Source organism: Mesitornis unicolor, unplaced genomic scaffold (genome assembly GCF_000695765.1).
Source record: "Mesitornis unicolor isolate BGI_N332 unplaced genomic scaffold, ASM69576v1 scaffold8578, whole genome shotgun sequence".
Lineage (NCBI taxonomy): Eukaryota > Metazoa > Chordata > Aves > Mesitornithiformes > Mesitornithidae > Mesitornis > Mesitornis unicolor.
Genome location: NW_010199847.1, coordinates 4,394 through 24,835, shown reverse-complemented (window position 1 = coordinate 24,835; position 20,442 = coordinate 4,394). Strand labels below are relative to the sequence as shown.

Sequence of the window (20,442 nt, the reverse complement as noted above, 5' to 3'; positions counted from 1 at the left end):
CAGCAGGAAAAAAACCCAAAACACTTGACGTCTTCCATGTGCCTGTTGTTCTGTGTCGGGCTGTGCCCAGGGCAACCATTGCTCTTCCCATGGTTTCCCATTTACCGTGTGCACGCAGAGGGCACTGAGCTGTTGAGGACACCAGGAGATGGAGCTGCCAAGACTGACTCTGTGGGCAGCGGAGATAAAAAAGTGAAATATCTCAGAAAGACAGCTTGACAGCTCTTTCCCATTGACTGCAGAGAAGCAGGGCAGACACCTCATTTCTTATGTTGTCTGAATTTGGGTCCTTGCCTTTGTGCTAAGCAGGAACTCGTCAAATACTGGGCAAGCATGTGCATGCATGGGGTATCCTTGAAAGAGTCGGTGTGCCCTGGCTCTGCCAACCAGCGTGGCCGTGGCCCCTCCACATGACTGGGATGCTGCCCTGCTGCTGGTGATGTGTTTTCCCATAGGTGCTGCAAGCCCTGGGATTTTGGATGTCCAGAAGTCATTAAGGGCAATTCTCCTTAAATAATCCTCTATTCATTTAAGCTTTGCCATTTTCCTTCTTCCTTCCTCTCTCGCCTTTTTGCGAGTGTTGGGTTGTTTTGCAGGCAGGGAAACTGAGTCACAGAGCAGTGAAATGACCTAATGCAATGCGGCAGTTCAGCCTGGGAAGGCAGGATTTCCCACTTGTGTCTCCCCTCCCTTGGCAGCAGCAACTGATCCCCTCACCACCACCATCACGTTAAGCCCATGGTTAATTGTCATGTTCATTTAGTGCCTGAGGGGAGAGTTAGCTGAGACCAGGAGATGCCAGGCCCTGGGAGACACTTGACCAGTCTAAGGTGGAGGAGAGCTCTCCGCCCACCTCTCCTGGGGAAACTTAATCCCCTCCACAGCCCGCAAATTGTTGACATCACTGTGCCAGTCCCACCATGGGAGGGAAGCACCGTGGCTGGAGGCACTAGGTCTTCCCTCACAAGAAAAATGACAGCTTGATTTTCTTTCTTGGCTCTTTGTTGCCTACTGTGGGAGCGCACCCCAGCTTCCTCTCCCTTTGCAGCAGATGGAGTCACAGCCACTAAACCACAGATGTGGCTGGATGGTGTTTCTGGGATGGGGACAGGACTAAAGACAGTGCACCCAGCTGCACGGCACAGCCTGTGCGGGAGGGCAGCTGTGCTGCAGAAGCTGATGAACGAAGGGAGCCAGAGCCATGAAGGTGGCATATGTCACTGCAGTGGCTTGAAGCACAGGGAAGGGATGGGTCTCACAGAGGCAGTGACCAGATGGGCTTTATCCCCTGTACACCACCTGGCACGTGTCAGATGTGGTCCTTCCATCCAGCTCTTACTGTCTTTTGTTGGTCTTGAGAATCCACCTTCCTTTCTGCGCACACTGATGCCACAGGATCCTGGCCACATCCCACAGTAGTGCTGCCCATATTCTCCCTTGCTTACTTCTCATACATTTGTTTATCCCAGTTGTCCCATGCAGCACTCTATGGCACCTATGTACCTGTTTGCACTGCAAGAGGCAGGAACCCAAATCATCCCCAGTTTCTCAATTTTCCAACCCAGGTTCTCCCTCTACCCACACCTCCATCCTGTTGCACCACACACATCCCAGCAGCAGCCTGAGTGGACAAAGAGGCTGGGTGGTGGGAATTTAGGGATTGGAAAACCAGTAGGATGAGGCAGGACCATGGATGAAGGCCCTTCTCTGAGTGTATTCTGCTTCCACCTCCATGAATGTCAGCGGGTTTGAATTCAGCCAGAGTAGCTCTAGTGGTCTCCTCTAGCAAAGTGTCTTCTGAAGAGAGGACAAAGTAACTGGGACTAAGCCATTGGCAGGTACCACTCAAGAGCAATGTGAACGTCCCACTGACACAATGGTTAATCTCACCCAAAGTCAACTGGCTTTGCTATGCTACACAGAGTGGCCCAGGGCTGCACTCCCTTTCCCTGGAGGACTTTTAGCCGAAGGCTGTGGAGCCTTTGGGACTGAGGATGACCTCAAGTGAGAACTCTGAGGAGAGCACCATCCTAGCAGGGACTTTGTCTTCTGTCCCTTCCTCTAAGGGAGGGTGCTGGGTTTTTAATGCTGGGAGGGTCAAGAAAGTGCATGTTCTGCAAGGGGTTTCTCTCACTTGGAAATCTTTCTGAAGAGTCTGTTTCAGAGCTATTCAGCTCCTTTTGTTAGCTCCAAATGCTCACATGAATTCAGATGTATCAGGAGGTTTTGTAAATACTGATACTTCTTACCAGGGGAATGCAAGATGCTCTCTGGAAGTGCTCTTCTACTTATTGTCTGACTGGCCTTGGATACAGGAAGCAAACGCCTGAGTTTTTCTACTTCAGTTTTATTCTCAGGTTCAAATGCTCTTGAACTGCTTCCTTTACTCTCCCAGCTCCTGGTCTGTTGACTGGCCTTGTTTATTTTGAAACCTAGAAAAGTTTCCTTTCTTTTCCCTCTGAAGTGGATTAAACAGAAGAGGGCGGGGGGATATCTCACCATTTGTGGCAAGCAACAGCCTGGAATTCTCCAACTGTCTGTCAAGAGCATGCTGGGGGAACGGCTGACACCACAAGGCCCCCACACCTAGCAGCCCCCATCCCGGGGGATAAACAATGTTATCCCCCCCTCACCTCGCTGCTTCTCCACTCACACAGACGGGCCCTGTTGCATGACAGGTGGGGCAAACCGGACTTGACTAATAGTGGAAAATCCGAGAGCATCGGAAAGATAAACAGCCCAAGTCAGATAGTATAAAAGTCCTCTTTCTAGCACACGCCAGGTAAGCCTCCAGTGACAGAAACTGTAAAAACATGCTGAGGTTCCCTTGCAGATGGATTAAATTAGCCCTCGAATAAACGAGACAGGAGAGCTTGTGCATCAGATCTTCCCAAATGTCAATCCTTCCCTTCCCCAGGCTTCCATCCAACCCCGACCCCTGCCCTTGGGCAAGTGCATAAGGGTTTGTCTTGCCCAACTGGACTTCGTAGTGTTTAATCTGTAAACAATGACCCCAAATGAACATTGTTCCTGAAGTCCTGGTGAATGGATGGGAGTCCTGCCTCCTAGACCTCCGTGGTATTGAACCATCATCTCCACTGACTGGCCAAACTTTTCATCCACTCTTAAAACCTAAGTTTCCATGTCTACAGGCAATCAATGGCTGCCCTGTGTGTGTCATCATTGAGTAGACTGGTCATCACTTTTGCCCAGAACTGGACACTCCAGAATTTATTATAAATGCAGAAATTATTATAAAGCTCATATAATGTAGCAGATGATGCTGTCCTTTTTGGGGGGTTATTCTGAAGGCGTGTAGTGGGAGGTGCTTCCATTTAAGATCTAAAGGACGTGAAAGTGTATCTGAATTTCCACCTTTAGCATCTTCAAGAAGCACAGATATGATGGGTAGCGAAAAGGAACAATGTTTTGCAGCAGCAAAGAAATCCCTTAATTATTTCCTAAAATGTCTCCCCCCTTCCCAAGAGCATGACAGCAGACCTGCGCCTTTGCCTTTCCCTGCCACATTCCCCCACCTTGAGTGAAATATTGGACATGACATTTTAGAAGAACCTTAAATATTATTTTAATCTCAAATGTTCTGTTATTGCAAGTGTCAAGTCCAACACTTCTTGTAAATACCTGGAGGACAGCCAGATCCTGAGAACACCAGAGGTGTTAGGAACTGAACTTCATTGGTTAAGTATGGGAGAGCCATAGGAGGCAGCAGTGACTTTCTGTACACTGATTTCTTTGTCTTAACCTGTTGGATTCTTTTTCTTCTCCCTTCCAGAGCATTGTCTGCACAGCGGGACTCAAGTGGTACCCTCACCCTTCCCTGATTCATTGTGTCAAAGGCTGTGAGGTGAGCTGTCATGTTTGCTCAGGTGGTCCGTGCTGGCTGTCCTAAATGTTATGGGAACAGTCATTGCAATCACCTCGGTTGTAAATGCTGGTTTTCAAGTGAGGCAAATGGGCTTTTGCCCTGACTGTCCTATCAAACAGACTGTGATAGACTGCATCAGTTCTGACACTCAGTGGTGAAACCGGTGGTGTTCCTAGAGCCTGTGATTGGGTGACTCAGAGGAGTTAAATGATCAAGTGGCTCAACAGCATTGGTAGACTCTCAGAATTCCCCAGGATCTGTGAATTTCTGAGAGTTGCAAAAAGCCTTCAGTTGTGTTTCCTTGATTTTGACATTTTATTAGAGGGCAAATCCTTTTGAAGGCCAGCTAGGCTTTGCTGAACTTTAAGAAAACCATAGGCAGAAATGATACCACGGGGTGGACAGTACAGCTGGACAGTGAGGAAATCCCTCCACTGTTCATCTCTGTATGAACCAGAAAAAAAATTGGAAAAAAGCAGTTACATTTCAGCTGTGATAAATATTTACAGTCTTGTGTGTTATTTGAAAAGAACAATTATCTTGAAGGATGTTGTTTCTGCTGGCAACAGTCTTTGAAAAGTCTGAGAAGTCTTACGATGCTTGCAGTGATTAAACGGGGTTGAAGCACCTCTCTCTGGGTCATGGCACTCATGTGTTTTCCATCATGCCAGCCCTTGAGTATCTCAGCTGTGGCAAGAAGTCAATCCTTGTGGCACCTCTGTAAGGCTGGGAAGCTTCATGCCCATCTTAGAAATGAGGTAGCTCACAGGCAGAGGGATAGATGACTGCTTTGGTTACATGGAAGGTCAGTGGAAGAGCTATGTCTTGACCCCATATCTTCTGACTTTCTGCAACACCGACTGCTCTCTCAGCACCCAGTAACCCAATTTTATGAGCTCATTGAAGTTATTTGCCCAGAGGGGCAGAACATGGGACAGAACTCCTAAATCTGACATGAAACTCTAGACCACATTGCTCTGCAATGTGATTTGTCTTGAAGTGAAAGACAGGTTTCCTTCGCATACAAATGTTGGGCCCAAGAGGGTAATAACTCTCCAACAATGTAATAGTTTCTGTCTAGTTGTTCCCTAAATGAAAAGCATTCTGCTGTCAGTGCTTTGAATGTCAGAAGCCATCTCACACATTACATTCGTGCAGGCTGGCTGGGTGCCTCTATTCTCCAAAGAGAGCTAAAATAACACCCAGCGACCATTAAGAAATGCCATTCAGGTGCTGATGCACCATTGGGTATCCATTCTCCTGCTGTTTAAGGACAGTTGTTACTGAAGCAAACTTTGCAATGATGTAATAATTTACCAGAAGCCATTAATACTGACATGCTTTTTCTCAGCGTTTGCTTCCCTTCCATCATTGTTAATTGCCAGACCCCTCTGCATCAATAAACTTTCTTCTTTTCATCATTCATTCAGCAGTGTCACTGCATCGCAATCTATCATCTTGGAAGGCTTTGTCCAGACAATTGATAATAGCCTCTAGCATCGTTTTCAGAGCATGATGCTTCCAGGATCCACAAAAGGGCCAGCGCTTGTTCTCTGGCATTAAGATTTCAGAAGAAATGCCATCTTCACCAAGCCCTTTTTCACAACTATGGAAACAGGGATTAATAAGCCAGTAGGTCAATAATGCTGGGCCGTTAAGCTGATACAACCCCTAATGTATTAATGTCCTTAGCATTAGGGAGCGTTCCCTGAAAGGAAGCGGGAACATGAAGGGAAGGGAAGGGTAAGGAGAGCATTACTTCACTCTGGGTGATCACAGTGGTCACCCAGGCTGCTGCTGCAATGTGATTTTTTGTCGCTCCCTAGTGGCAGCAATAGTGGTTTGTGAGTCAGCCCCGTACTCCTCTGCAGCTAACTTTGGTGTTTCAGTCAAAAACTAGTCCCCCTGGACTACCTGTATAGTCCTCCAAAAATACAGGAGCACTAAGACATGCATGAAGACCTATAGAGACCTCACTCTTCACAGCCAGGCCTCCAGGGTCTCCCAGATGAGGGTTTTGGTGACAAATCAGTATAGATGCTGTTTGTCCCGTTCTTCTGAAAAGGACTGCCTTGCCTACTCTGTGCCAGCGCAAGTGAAAGGCAAATTCTTCCACAAGTTTCTTTTACTGATTTTCCGGTGTTCATAGGTGTAGGATACAGGCATAGGCATGGCAAATTAAAGACAAGCCTTTCTTGAGAAGCCCGTGCAGCCAGGCAATACAAAGGAAACACGGAGAAGCCTACTGAATGTCTTGGGAAGTTGGGCAAAGTTCACATCTTTGACTACAAACAGGATGGCATAAAAATATCTCTCCATCTACTTATAAATTAATCCCTTTTAACTCTTAGCATATTAATTAAATTCGAAGGGCATTTGCAAGTCAAAGTCTTTGCCTGTATAAGTCAATCTCTGTGGAAGTCAATGGAGTTAAGCCAGTTTACAGGGGTAGGAGCCTGACCATGCAGCTCTGATTTCCTTGTCAGCATCTGCAGTATTCTTGTGAAGTTAAACAAGTGACAAGCAAGGAGACAGTCACCTCCTGGTAGTGCTGCTGTGGTCTGATATTGCCATAATTGCCTGGATTTCCTATACCTTGATAGAAATATTTAAATTGACAAAAAATCAGCAGTAAAAGACTGTGTCTGCACCACTCCACAGTGTCCATTTCAGTACTGAAGAGCATGACCATTACTCTGTCTGGGGAGAGCATGGCGAGCTCTCATTGCTGGCTCTTCAGGTGTCTATCATGAGGGAAACTCTGGTACTGCAATGGCTTCAAAATCCTCCCAGGAAACCTCCACAAGCCTCCCCTCCCATGACACCGTCTTGTAAGAAAGTCCCTGGTGTGCTCTTCTCAATGCAGAATAAATGAATTTTCCAAAATGGGAATGGGCCCACGAGCCTGTGTGTGTAAGAAGTGTTACAGAGATACGACTGTGCTCTCTGCTGAGCATCCATTTTTCTGAGCTTTCATTGCTGCCTGGGATTCTCATACCTAGCATGGGCCTTTTTGAGCATTGGACACAGTTTTGACTTCCAAGAAACACTTTGGTACTTGCTGACCAAGAGAGCTTCAATGTGTAATGAAAAAATGGACTTCAGGCCTTTTCTTCAGAATCGTGATTATTATTCAGGTCCTGTGCAGCACATAGACTAGTGATCACGTTGCACAGAGTAGTGACCACGTTTTCTTTTTAAAGGTGATTTATGAATTTTACTTAATAGCTCTCTACAATGTCTGGCTGAATAATTGCTATTAACCCAGCTCTGAGCTGTGGAGCGCAGGGAGATTACCTGTCATGGCCAAGGTCACACGTGGTCACTGCTGGTCGGAGAACGAGAGCACGTGTCCTTATGCTGAGCAAAGACCACTTCCATTTCTCTTTGTGATAGGCCCTCATTGCTGACACTTGTTGCGTAGTTAGGAGAACTGTGGGGGAAAGTACAGCTATTAAAAGCAAGCCAGTTTTGCTGCTATACATAACCTTCTTATCTCACATAGTTTTGTAAGGTTAGCTTAAAATTATCAAAAGGTGCCAGAATTTTAGATGCTTGATGCTGTCTCTGGGCCTAGTCAAATTAATATTCCTGAAGCATCATCTTATGTGGGATGTGAAAAGCCAACAAGGGCTCATTTCCCTTCCATCTAGTGTCCTTCTTTTTCTTTCTGCTTTGAAGGGAGAGGGGAATAATTATCTCTTGCTTTTCAGGGCCATTGGTAATGTTACAAACTATATAGTTCCTCCAACTCTTCATGTTTTCCTTCTGACATACTGTTGCAGGTTTTATCCGTGTTCACATTCTCACTTTTTTTCTGCTTTTTCCTTTTTCAGCCTTTCATGGGGGACAATTACTGTGACTCCATCAACAACCGAGCCTTCTGCAACTATGATGGTGGGGACTGCTGTGCCTCAACAGTCAAGACCAAAAAGGTAGGGATGCCCCTTCTTCTTTTCACTGGGAATTCCCTGCTAAATGCTGCTTTGTGCCTGGAAAAAATGTATTTTTGCTAGAATAGAGGAGATCCAAGGTCTCAGAAGGACCTTCAGTCCAGACATCAGCTCACCACAGGTACTGAGTTCCTGTTGGTGCAATTTGAAGTTCTCTGTTGATTTGCATGTCCGTTTCCCATCATAATCTGCTTTTTACCTGTGCAAGGCAGGTTCTTAAATAGTTAGAGATGTTCATTCATTCTCATTGTAGATAAACACTAGTTTCTCTGTAGGCAAAGGCTGGGTCTCTCCAAAACCCTGGGACATGTTCATTGGAAAAGCTGCACCTACTGCTCAGGAGACCTTCACCCAGAAACTCTGAGAAGGGAGAATTTGCCTGTCCTGGTTTTCACCCTGAGTGCTCAGAGGGGAAACTAAAAGTTAAGAGTCATAAGGAAAAGAACAAAGAGTAAAATGAAAGCATCATTGTAGGTCCTTACTTTGACCCATGTTTACCCAGGTGGGCAGGGCTTACTGAGCATCCCATCTCCAAATGGATGGAGTGAGACAGAGGGGAGGAGAGCAGGGCAGCAGGGCTGAGCAGAGGTGTGAAATATCTTCTGCACAAACAGGGACCACATAGACCAGGACCAGCAAAGCTTGCAAAAGAGGCAGTAGGCATGGTTAGTGGCAAAGATTTATAAAAACACTATTTAATGCAGGGAGCATGCTTAGGAAAATAAAATCCGCTGATTCTTCTCATGCAGCAATGAGGGGGGGAAAATGGTAATTACCTGGAAGGAGGATCCAAACAAGTGAAAGAAGTGCTTATTCGCACAATATGTATTCGAATGATATATTGAGTATTATTAAGAACAAAAATGTATTTGACGTTAAGAAGAGAATAGGCATATTCGTGGAGGTTAGCTCCATCGGTGGCTGTTACACACTCTGATCTGGATGCAGTTTCTGGCTCAGGAATATCTAAACTATTGACTGCTTGAGCTGGGGGAAGGATCCCACTACACATCCCCTTTTTTAATGCTTCTTTAACACCCATTTCTGGCCACTGTTAGAGACAGGAGATGAGCAATGGTGCTTGTAGTCTGAAGCAGTACAGTATTTCATATGTTTCTAAGGATTGATTTTGAACTTGTTTTCCAAAAAAAGGAAATAAAATTTTAGCCTCTGCCACATAAGACTTTTACCTTGTCTTCGAGATCTGCGTGTAGATCAGAATGAAAAAAATCCAGCTATGTTAAGCATGTGATAAATGCCAATAAATAACAAAACTTGAGGGAGCTTGGGCTCAGCATATGACAACTTCCATCTCACCCACCTGAAAAGGAAGGACTTCTCTACCACGGCTGCGGGACTGAAGACCTCACTGCAGGGAACAGTCCTTTCTAAGTCAGCTTTGGCAGAAGGCTTCTTTTGCTTGGTTCAGATAGATCTCATACCACTACAGCACTGTGGGCTGTCTCTGACCCAGCTGGGAACACTGGGGAAGGGAAGTGGACATGTCCTGGCAAGTGGAAGGAATTACTTTCTCCACTGTGTGAGGGAAGAGGTAGATTTCCTAATTGTGCTTTTTTGGACTCTTTAGCCCTGTATTGCTGTGTTTCTTTTGTGAGTGGCCCTGTGAGTCATGTCCTGGGAGGGAAGCACAGCCGGGTGAGCTTCTCTGTTCCCTAGTGGTGGAGTAGGCCATGGAGAGCCCCATATGAGGCTCCCAGCTGAAACACAACTCAGGGTCTGGAAAAAACCACTGCAGAGATGAGCCAGATGAGAGGCAGCGGCTCATCTTCAGTGTGATCTCCAAGGGAAGATTCCCATCTCTGGCTGATTTTCTGCCTCCTTGGGAGGAGCAGCCCGAGGGCGGGCACAGCTTGCTTGCTGGCCTCACAGGCCCACCAGCTGGGAGGGCAGAGCTGGAAGTGCCTGGGAGCTCAGCATGGTGGAGGTCTTCTCCTCCTTCAACAGCCTGCCTGGGAAACTTTATCTTGCCGCCCTCAGGCTTGAGAGCAGGGGATGAAAAAATCCCAGGAGATGCCAGAGGAATGGCAGTGAGGTGTCTGGGAGGGGACAGACCCAAACTGGCCCCATCAAGACAGGAGCTAAGGGCACAACATATTGCTGGAGTGGGGATGCAACTGAAATACAAGGGATGTGGTTGCCAAATTGAGGGGGAGTGGGATAACATTAACGTTTGGGAGCAGAATTTATTCCTGGACACAGTGGGGTCTGCACAGAGTCATGAGCACTTACCAGCCAGGCAAGTCACACTCAAAATAGCCGCTGCTTTGCTGCCACCCAGAAACCAAGCGACCACCCAAGAGGGGGAAAGTGCTTTGTAGCCCAGTAGGTTACTGGTTTCTGTGTTAAAGCTGCCCAATGCAAAGGGTAAGTGGTTCAGAGACAGGCAGCTGGTCACTTGTCTGATGCATTTCCCCCATGGAAGGAGAGGTTTTGTAGCTTTTTGGACATAAGTCTGCTTCCACTGACTTCACTGGGAGTTGTATCTTTGTGACTGGGGGAATTAGTCTTGTCCTGGTTTGTACTTTAGAAACCCCCATCCTGGAGCTCACATGGTTTGAGGGCTGAACCACAGAGCCCATCACTTCCTCAGCATACGTTCAGCTTCCAAAATCTTCCCCTCTCTCCCAAAACACCAACAACATCTCAGGAGCTGAACAAAGCGCTTGGGAGGAGTGAGAAAACCACCTTCTCCTTGGATCTTCCATGCCAAAAGCAAGATACTAAGTCCCAGTTTATTACATTTATAAGGCAAAGAGGGGAATAATAACCCAGGCGGTGTGGCCGCGGTGTCAAAGCCAAAGAGGCAGCGGGCAGCACCTCTCTGCCTGCAAAGCGGCCGCCGACACCTGCGGCAGCAGCCCTGGGGCCGCGGGTCTCGGCTCTGCGAGTTATTTTCCCGTCTGAGGCCTTTGACTGGAACCAGATTTCAGGCCAGGCTGTTCAAATACAACCCTCCCTTTGAAGAGGTTTATGAGTGGAGCGTTACAGGAGATATTCCAAAGGGAAAAACAATGAAAGGTGAGAGAAAAGGGAGCTGAATAAAAATACTCTGCATACCAAATCCTTCCAGCACAGTTTGCCACCTACTTAAAAAGGCACAGTTTTAAAATACACATTGGGTGTAAAAGCCAAAAACCTGGAGGAGACATAGGAAGGGGCGAGTCCAGCTCTGTTAATTCCAATACCAGATGAGGATGTATTTTCATACGCTTGTAGAAAGAATGAGACACATGAAAGACACTGGTTTGCTCCTTTTCTTTCAGGGTTACATACTATGTGGCAGATGTGTCAGTCTTTTAAAGCCTCTGCAAGTTTGCCCATAAATGTCTAACATTTATGCAACACCTGTTTTTCTCCCAAAATGTCACAGGACATTTTAGAAGCTTTAGATTTATCATCTTTTCACCATTGCAGCCATTGCTGAAGTGACACATGGTTCACATTTAACAGAACATAGCAACTCCACACATTATTTTAGGAAAGGGCTGAAGATTAACATTGCATCATGTGAAGATTCAGGAGTTAACAGTCAAATAAGAGCTGGCTTCGCATCTTTAATGTCCGCAAACTATCAAGACTTAAGTTGCACTGCAATCCCACTACCCTCCCAAAAGCACTTTCAGCTGCACACAATTCTGTGAACCAGGCTACGTGAAAGCAAAATTATTTGACACAAAATCACTTTAATTCTGAGCCCTCTTAACATGAGATTCTGCATGCTCCCGTTTTGCTCCCTTGAAAACGCACAAGAGACTTCAATGCAGAGTCCACTTAGGCCGCGTTTTCCCTTTGCATTCCATGCCCTTCCTTGAAGCACAAGTCTGAATGACCTTGTGCATTTCTGCAGCGAGGAGGGAACAGAGCGGTGTGACTTATCTGACCAACTGCCGACTAATGAGCGCAGCTGCTTAGACAGGAAATAATGAGTATTTGCCCTGCACTACTCACAATCAGGCTAGAGAGCTTAAAAGAAATCATTAAAGACCTCTTTTGAATGCTACAAACGGCAACGAATAAATTCAGTCATATTATGGGCATAAATTCGAGGCAACTGCAGTCAGCAAGCGGGAAAAAAGAGACATTCATCAGCTTAATTATTTGTTGTGCACTAATTGATCAGCGCCGCCCTGCAGCGGGCGAGAAGCCAAGGCTGGCACAGAGACAAGTGCCACCCAGGGAAGCAGGGAAGGGCGGCTGGTGACGCTGTGGTGCAGCCCTGGACAGGTGGGCTGTGGGGGGAGCCAGGGACCAGTGAGGCAGGGTCTACAGATGGGGTGGGGGCCTGGACCATGCTGCTCACAGCTTGCCCTATGCACGACCCAGGAGCAGCTTTGAGAGCCAGGAAGCCCATTGCCGGCCAACCTCCGAGGGAGGGAAAGCTTCTGTTGTGTATCTGGAGGGGATAAAGTCTTCCGTGAAGGACAAAGCAAAATCCCATCTCCTTTTAATCTTCCTACCCTCCTGACCCAGCACAGGTCGCCAGCTCCCTTCTGCCTGGCTGCTCTAGGAAGCTGCTTCTTGCTTTGTATCCTGCCACAGATAAAAGAAGATACTGTTTTTTTTAAACTATTAAATACGTGACACTTTTAAAGAGAGAAAAATAAATAACCTGGGCATAACTGGCTGGCTGTGGGCTGGCAGCTGCCTGTGAGGAGCTCCTGAGGCACGTGGCGTTGCATGGAGAAAGGCTGTGGCTATTGCTTTCTGATCCATTTCAGGAAATCTTCTCTCCAGACGCTGTTCTCCTTCACTTCTTCTCTCTTTCACATCCCTTTTACAAGTTTCCCCTGGACAAGACTGTCTAGAAAGGCCTCACAGAAATCAGAAATATCTCTATTTGGGCTCTGCTTATGTACTTTGTTCCAGAGTCAAACTGTTGAAGATCCTGCAGCCTTATACCTGCAAATTTAAATACACAGAATTTACCATTTTAAGATTCCCCTAACCATTTGAAAGGGCAAACTCTCCTCTGTCTTTTCTCTCTTCCATTCCTTTTCATTGCATAAGGAATAAACCTGCTGCTCCTCTAAGAAAAATCCGTCTCATTTACTTGTCACTCAGGTATTTCCTCAATGGCTTTGCCCCATAGCACTTAGAAAAGAAAAAGAAAAAATTGTCCTGGCAAAAGTTCCCATCTCAAATGCCTCTCCTTCAGCCTCTTGACATTTCTGTCCAACACCTTGGAGAGGAAAACCAGCAAGTGCCTTGGCGGAAAACAAACGAGGGCTTGCAGTAGATAGAAGACTGTGTGGGATTCATCCAAAGCTTTGCTTATCTAAAAGATAGGCAAGCTATCAAAACCTCTTCACAGACTTTATGGCCGAGAATTCAAGGCCTAAAGAAAGGAGCTTTGAACTGAGGGGCTGCTGCTGGCTCCAGCAGGGATTTCCAGAGACGGTCCCTGTCTCTATGGAAAGGGGGGTCTGCTGCAGTCCTACCCCTAAGACAGCAGAAATAACCACTTCTTGGTATTTTGAAGAAAAAGGCACCTTCTTCCAGCTCTCTGTGACACAGACATGTCTTGGGGAATCTCAGGTCTTGCTCCATTGGCAGAACATGGTTTTGAGGCAGTTCACACAATCAGCAGCCTAAACGACCACCCCAGCTGAGGAAACTCTGCTTATCCAGAACTGATGTCCCTGCCATGATAGTGCTCCCAACAACTTGAATGTCCCCAGCTGGGTGTGTTTGTCAGCTCTGTAATTAGCTAGCAAGATACAATGAAGAGGGGGTAAGCAGGGAGGAAGGAAGGATACAATGCTGAGTGTTGCTTCATGTCTCTGGAAGCTGCTGAGTGTGCTCCAAGCTCACTGGTTCACCCAGGCATGAGGGTGAGTTCACCCTTGAGATGTTGGTCACAGCCTCAGCGGCTCGCTGTTTGCCATATGAGGAGCATTTTCAGTCATGGTTCGTTGGGATGGGAGCTTGTTTTGGGGCTTCGAGCTTGGTCTCATAATTGTTCAGGGAGGCTTTCCAGGCAACGATAAATTAAAAGCAGTGATGGTAGTAGCACATGTTGCCTATCCTGAGAGAACGTTCTTGGCTTCAAGGGACATGGGGCTTCCCACAACATACAGCATTCCCAGGGGACGTGCTCTAGGGGAGGGTGTTTGCTTTGCCATCTGACCTCACTTCATTAGCAAGTGTTACAAAAACCAGTTAACAAACCTTCCCTGCTTCACCGCCAGCTATTTGGCCTCTGGGTGGTCTGGCTCCCATTAAAACTTTGGTGATTATTTAGACTAATTACATTCATGTTTGCACAATCAGTAGCACGAGGGTAGGAAGCGCAGCTGATTGCTGAGCAACTGAGCTCCGTGTGGTTTGGCAAACAGGCTTCCACGCTCTGCTCAGCGGGCAGACGGGGATGCGGGAATCCGTGCGGGCAGGGCTTTCCTGGGGATCCCTGCTGGTTTTGGGCCATCCTGCTGCCACCAGTTCTGGTGAGGCGGCTCCCAGTTTATACCCAGCAGAGAGAGAGGAGCATCTATTGGGTTTAGTTGAGCTACACCATGCTACACCAAGCTTGTGGGCTTTAACAGAGGAAAGCCCAGTTTATGGCAGGGCAGTTAACAAGAATTCAAGCCTTTGAAACTGTATGGAGAGGAGATTTCCTTCAAGCTTCATCTTCACCTTTCCCAGGCCCTCTGGAGCAGTGCCCTAGGTGTGAACCTGCATACCAACCCCTAGAGTTAAAAGGGGGCTCGCTCTTGTTCCGTTATCTCAAAACAGCCCTGGTGACCTCAATTCCGAAAACCACTGAGAAGACCCTTACAAGATGCATTTTTGTCCCACAAGGGCCTTGTCAGGGAATAAAATACTCCCCAGCGTTTGAGCTGTGAGGGTCTTGGGAGGCGCAGGGCTGTGACACTCAGCACGGCCTGCCACGCTTATCTCAGCACGCCACACTTGCCCGCAGAGGCTCTGTCTGCAGTGGGGCCTTCATATTTCCAGTTAGGCTTGTCTGGGAGATTTCGCAAACACTTCAGGGCTGAAATCTAACAACAGGCTCTTTCCCAACACTTTGCAGCCCTCCCCTGCTCCCCCCCTGCCTCCATCTCAGGCCCTTCCTCAGGCCTGATTCTGCCTGCCCTGGTGCTGCTGTGAACCAGCCTCAATTGCACTGGGTGGGAGGTGCAGCCAGGTCAACCTGATACGAGCCAGTGTGAGGGATGAGCTCCGGCCCTTTGCAGAACTGTTTCCCACCCCTCCCTATACCTGTCTGGGATTTCTCCTGTCAACATTCCCACCAATTTCCTATAGACTGGCCTTTCTCAGCATAGGTCTGTCTTGGGATGTCACCAGCTTCTTTAGATAGGTGCCATGTGGTGAGGATTTGTGGCCTCTCACTCATTTGATGACCTGGATCCCAGTTCTTCACTGGTCTGTTGTATTGTTATCTTTGTTCCCACAGTTGGGAGCATGGCATCAAGGACAAATACTGCCCTGTTTCCAAGAGGGAGCTTGGGTTTCATCCAAGGTCTTACTGCCCAGCGTGTGAGAGGATGCTTAGGGCTCCCATACCTTTGTGGAGAAGGGAAGTACGGGTTCATATGCTGCACAGCATGGGTGGTGATTTGGTCAAGATAGAGATGTCTCAGAACAACTATGTGTTACACCCCATATGTCCACACTACCCTCCTGCAATTTCTCCTTTAGGTTCAGAGCAGGGTGTGTCATGCAGTGCACACTTCTGGGGTGACAGAGGTGATTTAGTTTGTGTCTGTTTTCTCTTGAACGTAGAAAGCTTCTGGTTCAGAGCTTTCAAGCCCTCGAAACTGTATGTGCTGCTTGGAGAGGAGGTTTCCTTCAAGCTTCTTCTTCATGTGATTCACATTCCCCCAAGTGCTGTTGATCCTCGCTGTGGCTCTGTTCTGGATCATCTTCAGGAGATATGTGTGTGCGTGTGTAGGGAGTGCGTGTAGGTATGTGGAGCAGTGTTCTTCAGTTGTGCCTTTTTCAACCTATTTTAGTTAGTCTGAGAAGACGATATCCTGCACTACTTCACCAGATGACTAAGACAGGTCCTAGGCTTAATTTTTAACATTTTTGCCCTGTATTCTTATATATTAGACAGGTTTTCTGCAAGGGGAGATAGATGTAGGGTGAATGCAACACTTGGCGGGTGGAAGAAAGAAGATATGGTTCTTTAATTGTGGCTTTACAATGGGTATATCTGGAAATTTCACTGCAGGTCATATATTCTGTTAATGAGTTGGGCTTTCACAGACCTATTTAAAATGAAAAGAAGCAGTTAATCTTGGAGTATGTGTATCTGGGCTCCACACCTAAATGGGCTATCATTCAGAAAAAGGTTCAGCATTTATTATTTCTAACACATCTAGCAGCTTTATTCATGGCTCTGGACTCCAGAGGGCTGTCACTGTTAGAGCCCAAGGCAAAAGCCAGTCCTACCTCTAAGGGGTTTCATGGTTTCTCTGAGTTGGGTACTTGTGACAATCCTAGTAGATGCTATGTATGGGTTTGATTCTCTAAATACCTGTGGAAATCAGGTCCTTAGGGAACTCAAATGTGTATTTTTTTGGAGATGTTGTTTAAAGTGGAAACCTTGTATTACTGCTAGATGTTGGGAGAATTTTGTCTTGTCTAATATGGCTGTGGATGTGCTCGTTACCCATAGAAATCTCTGCCTTTTCACAAAATAGAAAACTGATCTCTGGAGCTCACTGCCATAAGACAAAACAATTCATTTATCTGGACAATAGCGCTGTAAAAATCAAATTGCATTAAAAAAACCCCACGCTGTAAGGGACATAAAGTGAATAAAGCTAATCTGATCAGGAAGAAACTCTCTCACACTCAGGCTACCCACCACTGTGACTGCTGCTGAGCCATGAAGCTGTCTTGGCTCTGTCCCACAGCGAAAGCTTCTGCTCTTCTGTCTATGCCTACCGTTAAGGGACCAAAGGGTTTCTAGAGGACAACATGCGGCAAGATGTGTGGCCACTTCTCTAGTGGCTCCCTCTCCAGAAACTGGCTGCAATACATTTCACTGTTCCGCTTATGCACGGACAGCAACAGAGACAAAGTGCCGTAGGATGTCACGGCTCATTGTGTGAAATGCCTGTGTTGGGTGTGTGCTTGTTCTGTGCTCAATGCAAATGAGTGTCCACCTTCTCTGTCAGCCTGTCTCTTGCTGTTGAATGCAGGGGCTGCTTAATTGCCCTTGTTAGACTGTTACAAACACAGTGAATCCAGGACAGGGAGGGGAAAATACTTGATAAAGACGAAAGAATCAGGTTCCCAGAACTCTCCTCCAACCAGTAACTTCACTGTACAGCACAGGAAGATTTTTTTTTTAAGTCACAATCATTACCAAATCCAGATTGAACTGAATGTTTCCGGATAAAAAGTAAAAATAAGGGAAAACTCCAGACTTAATTAAATGTGCTGTTTGAGCATTTTCTAAGTGCAATAAGTAAGTTTTTATTTCAAAACATGACTTTTGCTCTGAAATAGTCTTTTTCATTTGTATGTCTTGGAGGAAAAGGTCAAACCTGAACTGTCGCAGATAATCTAAACCAAAATGTTTCTTTCCACACTGAACAAAAAAGTCTTTTTTTATGTATCTTTTCATTTTCCTTTCCAGTATTTTAATTCAGCCATTAAGCAATCCCTCCTCAGCCTCCTCCCCAGGCCCCATTGTTTTCAGATGTCCCTGTTTTCCTATCTAAGAACATAACACTGTGATATGAGACAGTCCTCTGGATGGCTTCTGTTGGACCAAGTGACCCTTAAGCTCCTATTGTTTTCTGCAGTTCATAAACTTCTGTAGTTTCCAGTTATTTGAATTCATTTGCTTTTAACTTTTTAGATCATGTCTTCTCTTTGTAACCTCCACATTTGCACCACTGTAGATTCAGATTATTCACTGGTTGGTTATTTAGCTCCTAAGTCACCACAGCCATGGCTTGATGATTGGTCACCACCCTGTTCTACCTGGAGGGTCAGGTCTTCTGGGAATGAAGTCAAAAGCGAGGGGAGGAGGCTCTCTAAACTCTGGTTTGGTGATGAGCGTTGGCTATTTAATGTCTCTGTCAGCATGTCCCTGCCTTAGGCTTCCCGGTTGTGAAATAAAGATCCACACCTCTCCATCCCATTCTTGTGTGCGTCAGGAGAAAGGCATGCTGGAGATGGACATGCAGGGACATGTATGGAAGGTCTAGGTGGAAATGACAGCTATGTGTTCACACACAGTGCGTGGTCCACATTCCTGTTCATGATACATAGGGAACAGGCAGACCCAGGCTTCATAGCCTGGAGAAAAGGGTTTATGAAAGAGAGAGCAAACGTGTGGTAGCAAAGCCAAGGGAAGCAGTTGGAATGCGTGCGTGCAGCCCTTGCCGGGAACGTTTGAGCAGGTTGTGGCACTGTCTTGGAAGCAGTGAAAAGGAGGGGAATGAGGTCATTCGCTCAGTCTGTGCAAATGGGAGAAATTCTTGAGAATTCACTGCAGGGCAAGCAAGATACAGTTCCACTGCCATCCCCTTTTCTTTATGTAAATACCATGATGCAATAGGCCAAAATCAACTTCTGCTAACCAGGCACTGCAGGCTGTTGTTTCAGCTTCTTCCCACGCTTCTCCACAGAGATGATGGACGGATGACAGATCATGCACGTAGCAGTCCCTTGCATTCCTTTGCTGTTCCTCAGTGCCCGTTAGCTGCATATCTTGACCTTAAACACAACAAGTCTTTAGAGAAGTCTCTCTGCTAGATTGCAGCTTCACTAATCTGCTAGGTAGTGTTTGGGTCAGTTCCTGCCCTGAGGAGGTGAAAGAAAGAACGATCATAATGCACAAATGGACTTCAGCATAGCAGCAACACCCAGGCCATAGGGCCCTGGTGCAAAGTGGTACCATAGAAAGGGAAGATTATGGCCCAGAAATAGGAGGGTTCACCAAAACTCCTTAGCTGGATGTGGGTAGGAGTGCTACGGGAAGACTGGAGTTGGGACCTGCTGGACCCAGTAGTGCTTGGTGATCGTCTGAGTTGGTCATGTGAATGAGGGGTTTGTAACTTTGCTGTCACTTAGTGTTTGTAGCCTTTGGGAGAAGGATAGCTTTTTAAAAGAGGTTGGCAGCATAATGTGATCCAAGCATCGTAGTAAGTACCCCAAAAAGTCCCAGCCTGAGGAGCATGTGCTTTCTCAGCCACCTCTGTTCATGTGCTTGATGTGAACTCTTAAAGGAGGATCTGCTGACCAGTAACTGCGTGAGTTGAACAGGTTCTTCTTTATACTTTTCACAGCCTTTCTTATGGACAGGGTGCTCACCTGAGGCCTCAGTGCACCACCAGCTCAGTGCTAAAATAAATCACCGTAGAAAATAACATATCTGAAGACTGCAGTTGATCTCTGAAGATATCACTCCAGAGGTCTTGTTTGTTCTCCAGGGTGCTGTAGGTGTGTTGCCTCCTTCATATCTTTGTGTCTCTGGTTTCCTTCCCCAGGTTACTCCCTTCCCTATGTCCTGTGACCTACAAGGAGAATGTGCTTGCCGGGACCCCAAGGCCCAAGAGCACAATCAGAAAGACCTCCGTGGCTTCAGTCTTGGGTAATGCTAAGCGACATGGAGTGGAGGATCACACTGCTCAAGGCAGGCTAGGAGAGACATCACATCCCTTTTGGTATTGTTTTTAACATTTAGCTGCTCAACTGGATGGCATTTCTGCACCAGGGACCCTTAGAATTCAACCAGTCTGCCTTTAATTTTTGTCCAAGGAGTACTCAAAGTAGGGGTTTATGTATTAACTGTATCTTAAATAGTGATGACAAGAAACAACCAACCAAGAGTCAAGTCGAGAAGACTTCCATGTATCAAAACAGCATGTTATGCCCACCTAATTTGAACAGTTCATATCTAGATTCAAGGCAAGAAACAAGCTATTTATGTACACATATTTATAGAAATAAGTAGAGAAAGAGAGAAAGAGTGAGAGATTATGATCAATGCGAAAACACTTTCCCCTCTCCAGCACTCACAACTCAAACTGCTCACAGAAGAGGCTGTGCTCTTGGAGGACTCCAAGCTGAGCCTTTTCTGATGCTGAATGCCAAGGTATCGCATGCTCGGGGCACTGAGATTGGGGTGGGATCTCCACAGGGCTGTGCCTCTTGGCAAATGACTTGCCAGACGCCCAGCCAGCTCGAGATGTGGGATGCATCTGCTCCTCACAGGAATGCTACTTCCAGCCAGGGAGCTCAGCAGACTGCAGTGGCCTTTCTGTACATCTCCTCCTTCCCCTGCCCTCAGAAAGCCAACAAAAAGCCTCCTTGTAGCCTGCCTGGAAACTGCAGGGCTGCTGGGACGTTTCTGAGTGGAGATGGGCAGGTGGTCCCATGGTAGAGTCAGGGAGTGGGGAGTCTAAGGATTGGCATCGAGGAACATGGATGATTGCTTCTGAGGAGCAGAGAGGGTAATTCGCCCCCACACCTGTCATTTGAGCGTGTCTGCTGCTGCTACTCCTGCTGCTATGTCCCATACAACTCATTTCCTTACTGTGTCAGGACAGGGTGAAAACAACCCCATGCAACCAAACAGTCTGCCTTAAAGCTTACCTA

General features: G+C 46.8%; 1 protein-coding gene across 1 annotated transcript in view; it reads left to right on the top strand.

The window, feature by feature from the left end:
- The window catches only part of PAPPA (pregnancy-associated plasma protein A, pappalysin 1), a 175,200-nt gene extending 155,761 nt beyond the window's left edge, over window positions 1-19,439 (top strand). Inside the window, exons 20-22 of the mRNA XM_010189570.1 lie at window positions 3,794-3,865; window positions 7,723-7,821; window positions 19,332-19,439. Of these exons, the coding sequence (XP_010187872.1) occupies window positions 3,794-3,865; window positions 7,723-7,821; window positions 19,332-19,439 (279 nt within the window). The remainder of the gene's footprint in view (window positions 1-3,793; window positions 3,866-7,722; window positions 7,822-19,331) is intronic.
- Window positions 19,440-20,442: the final 1,003 nt, after the last annotated feature.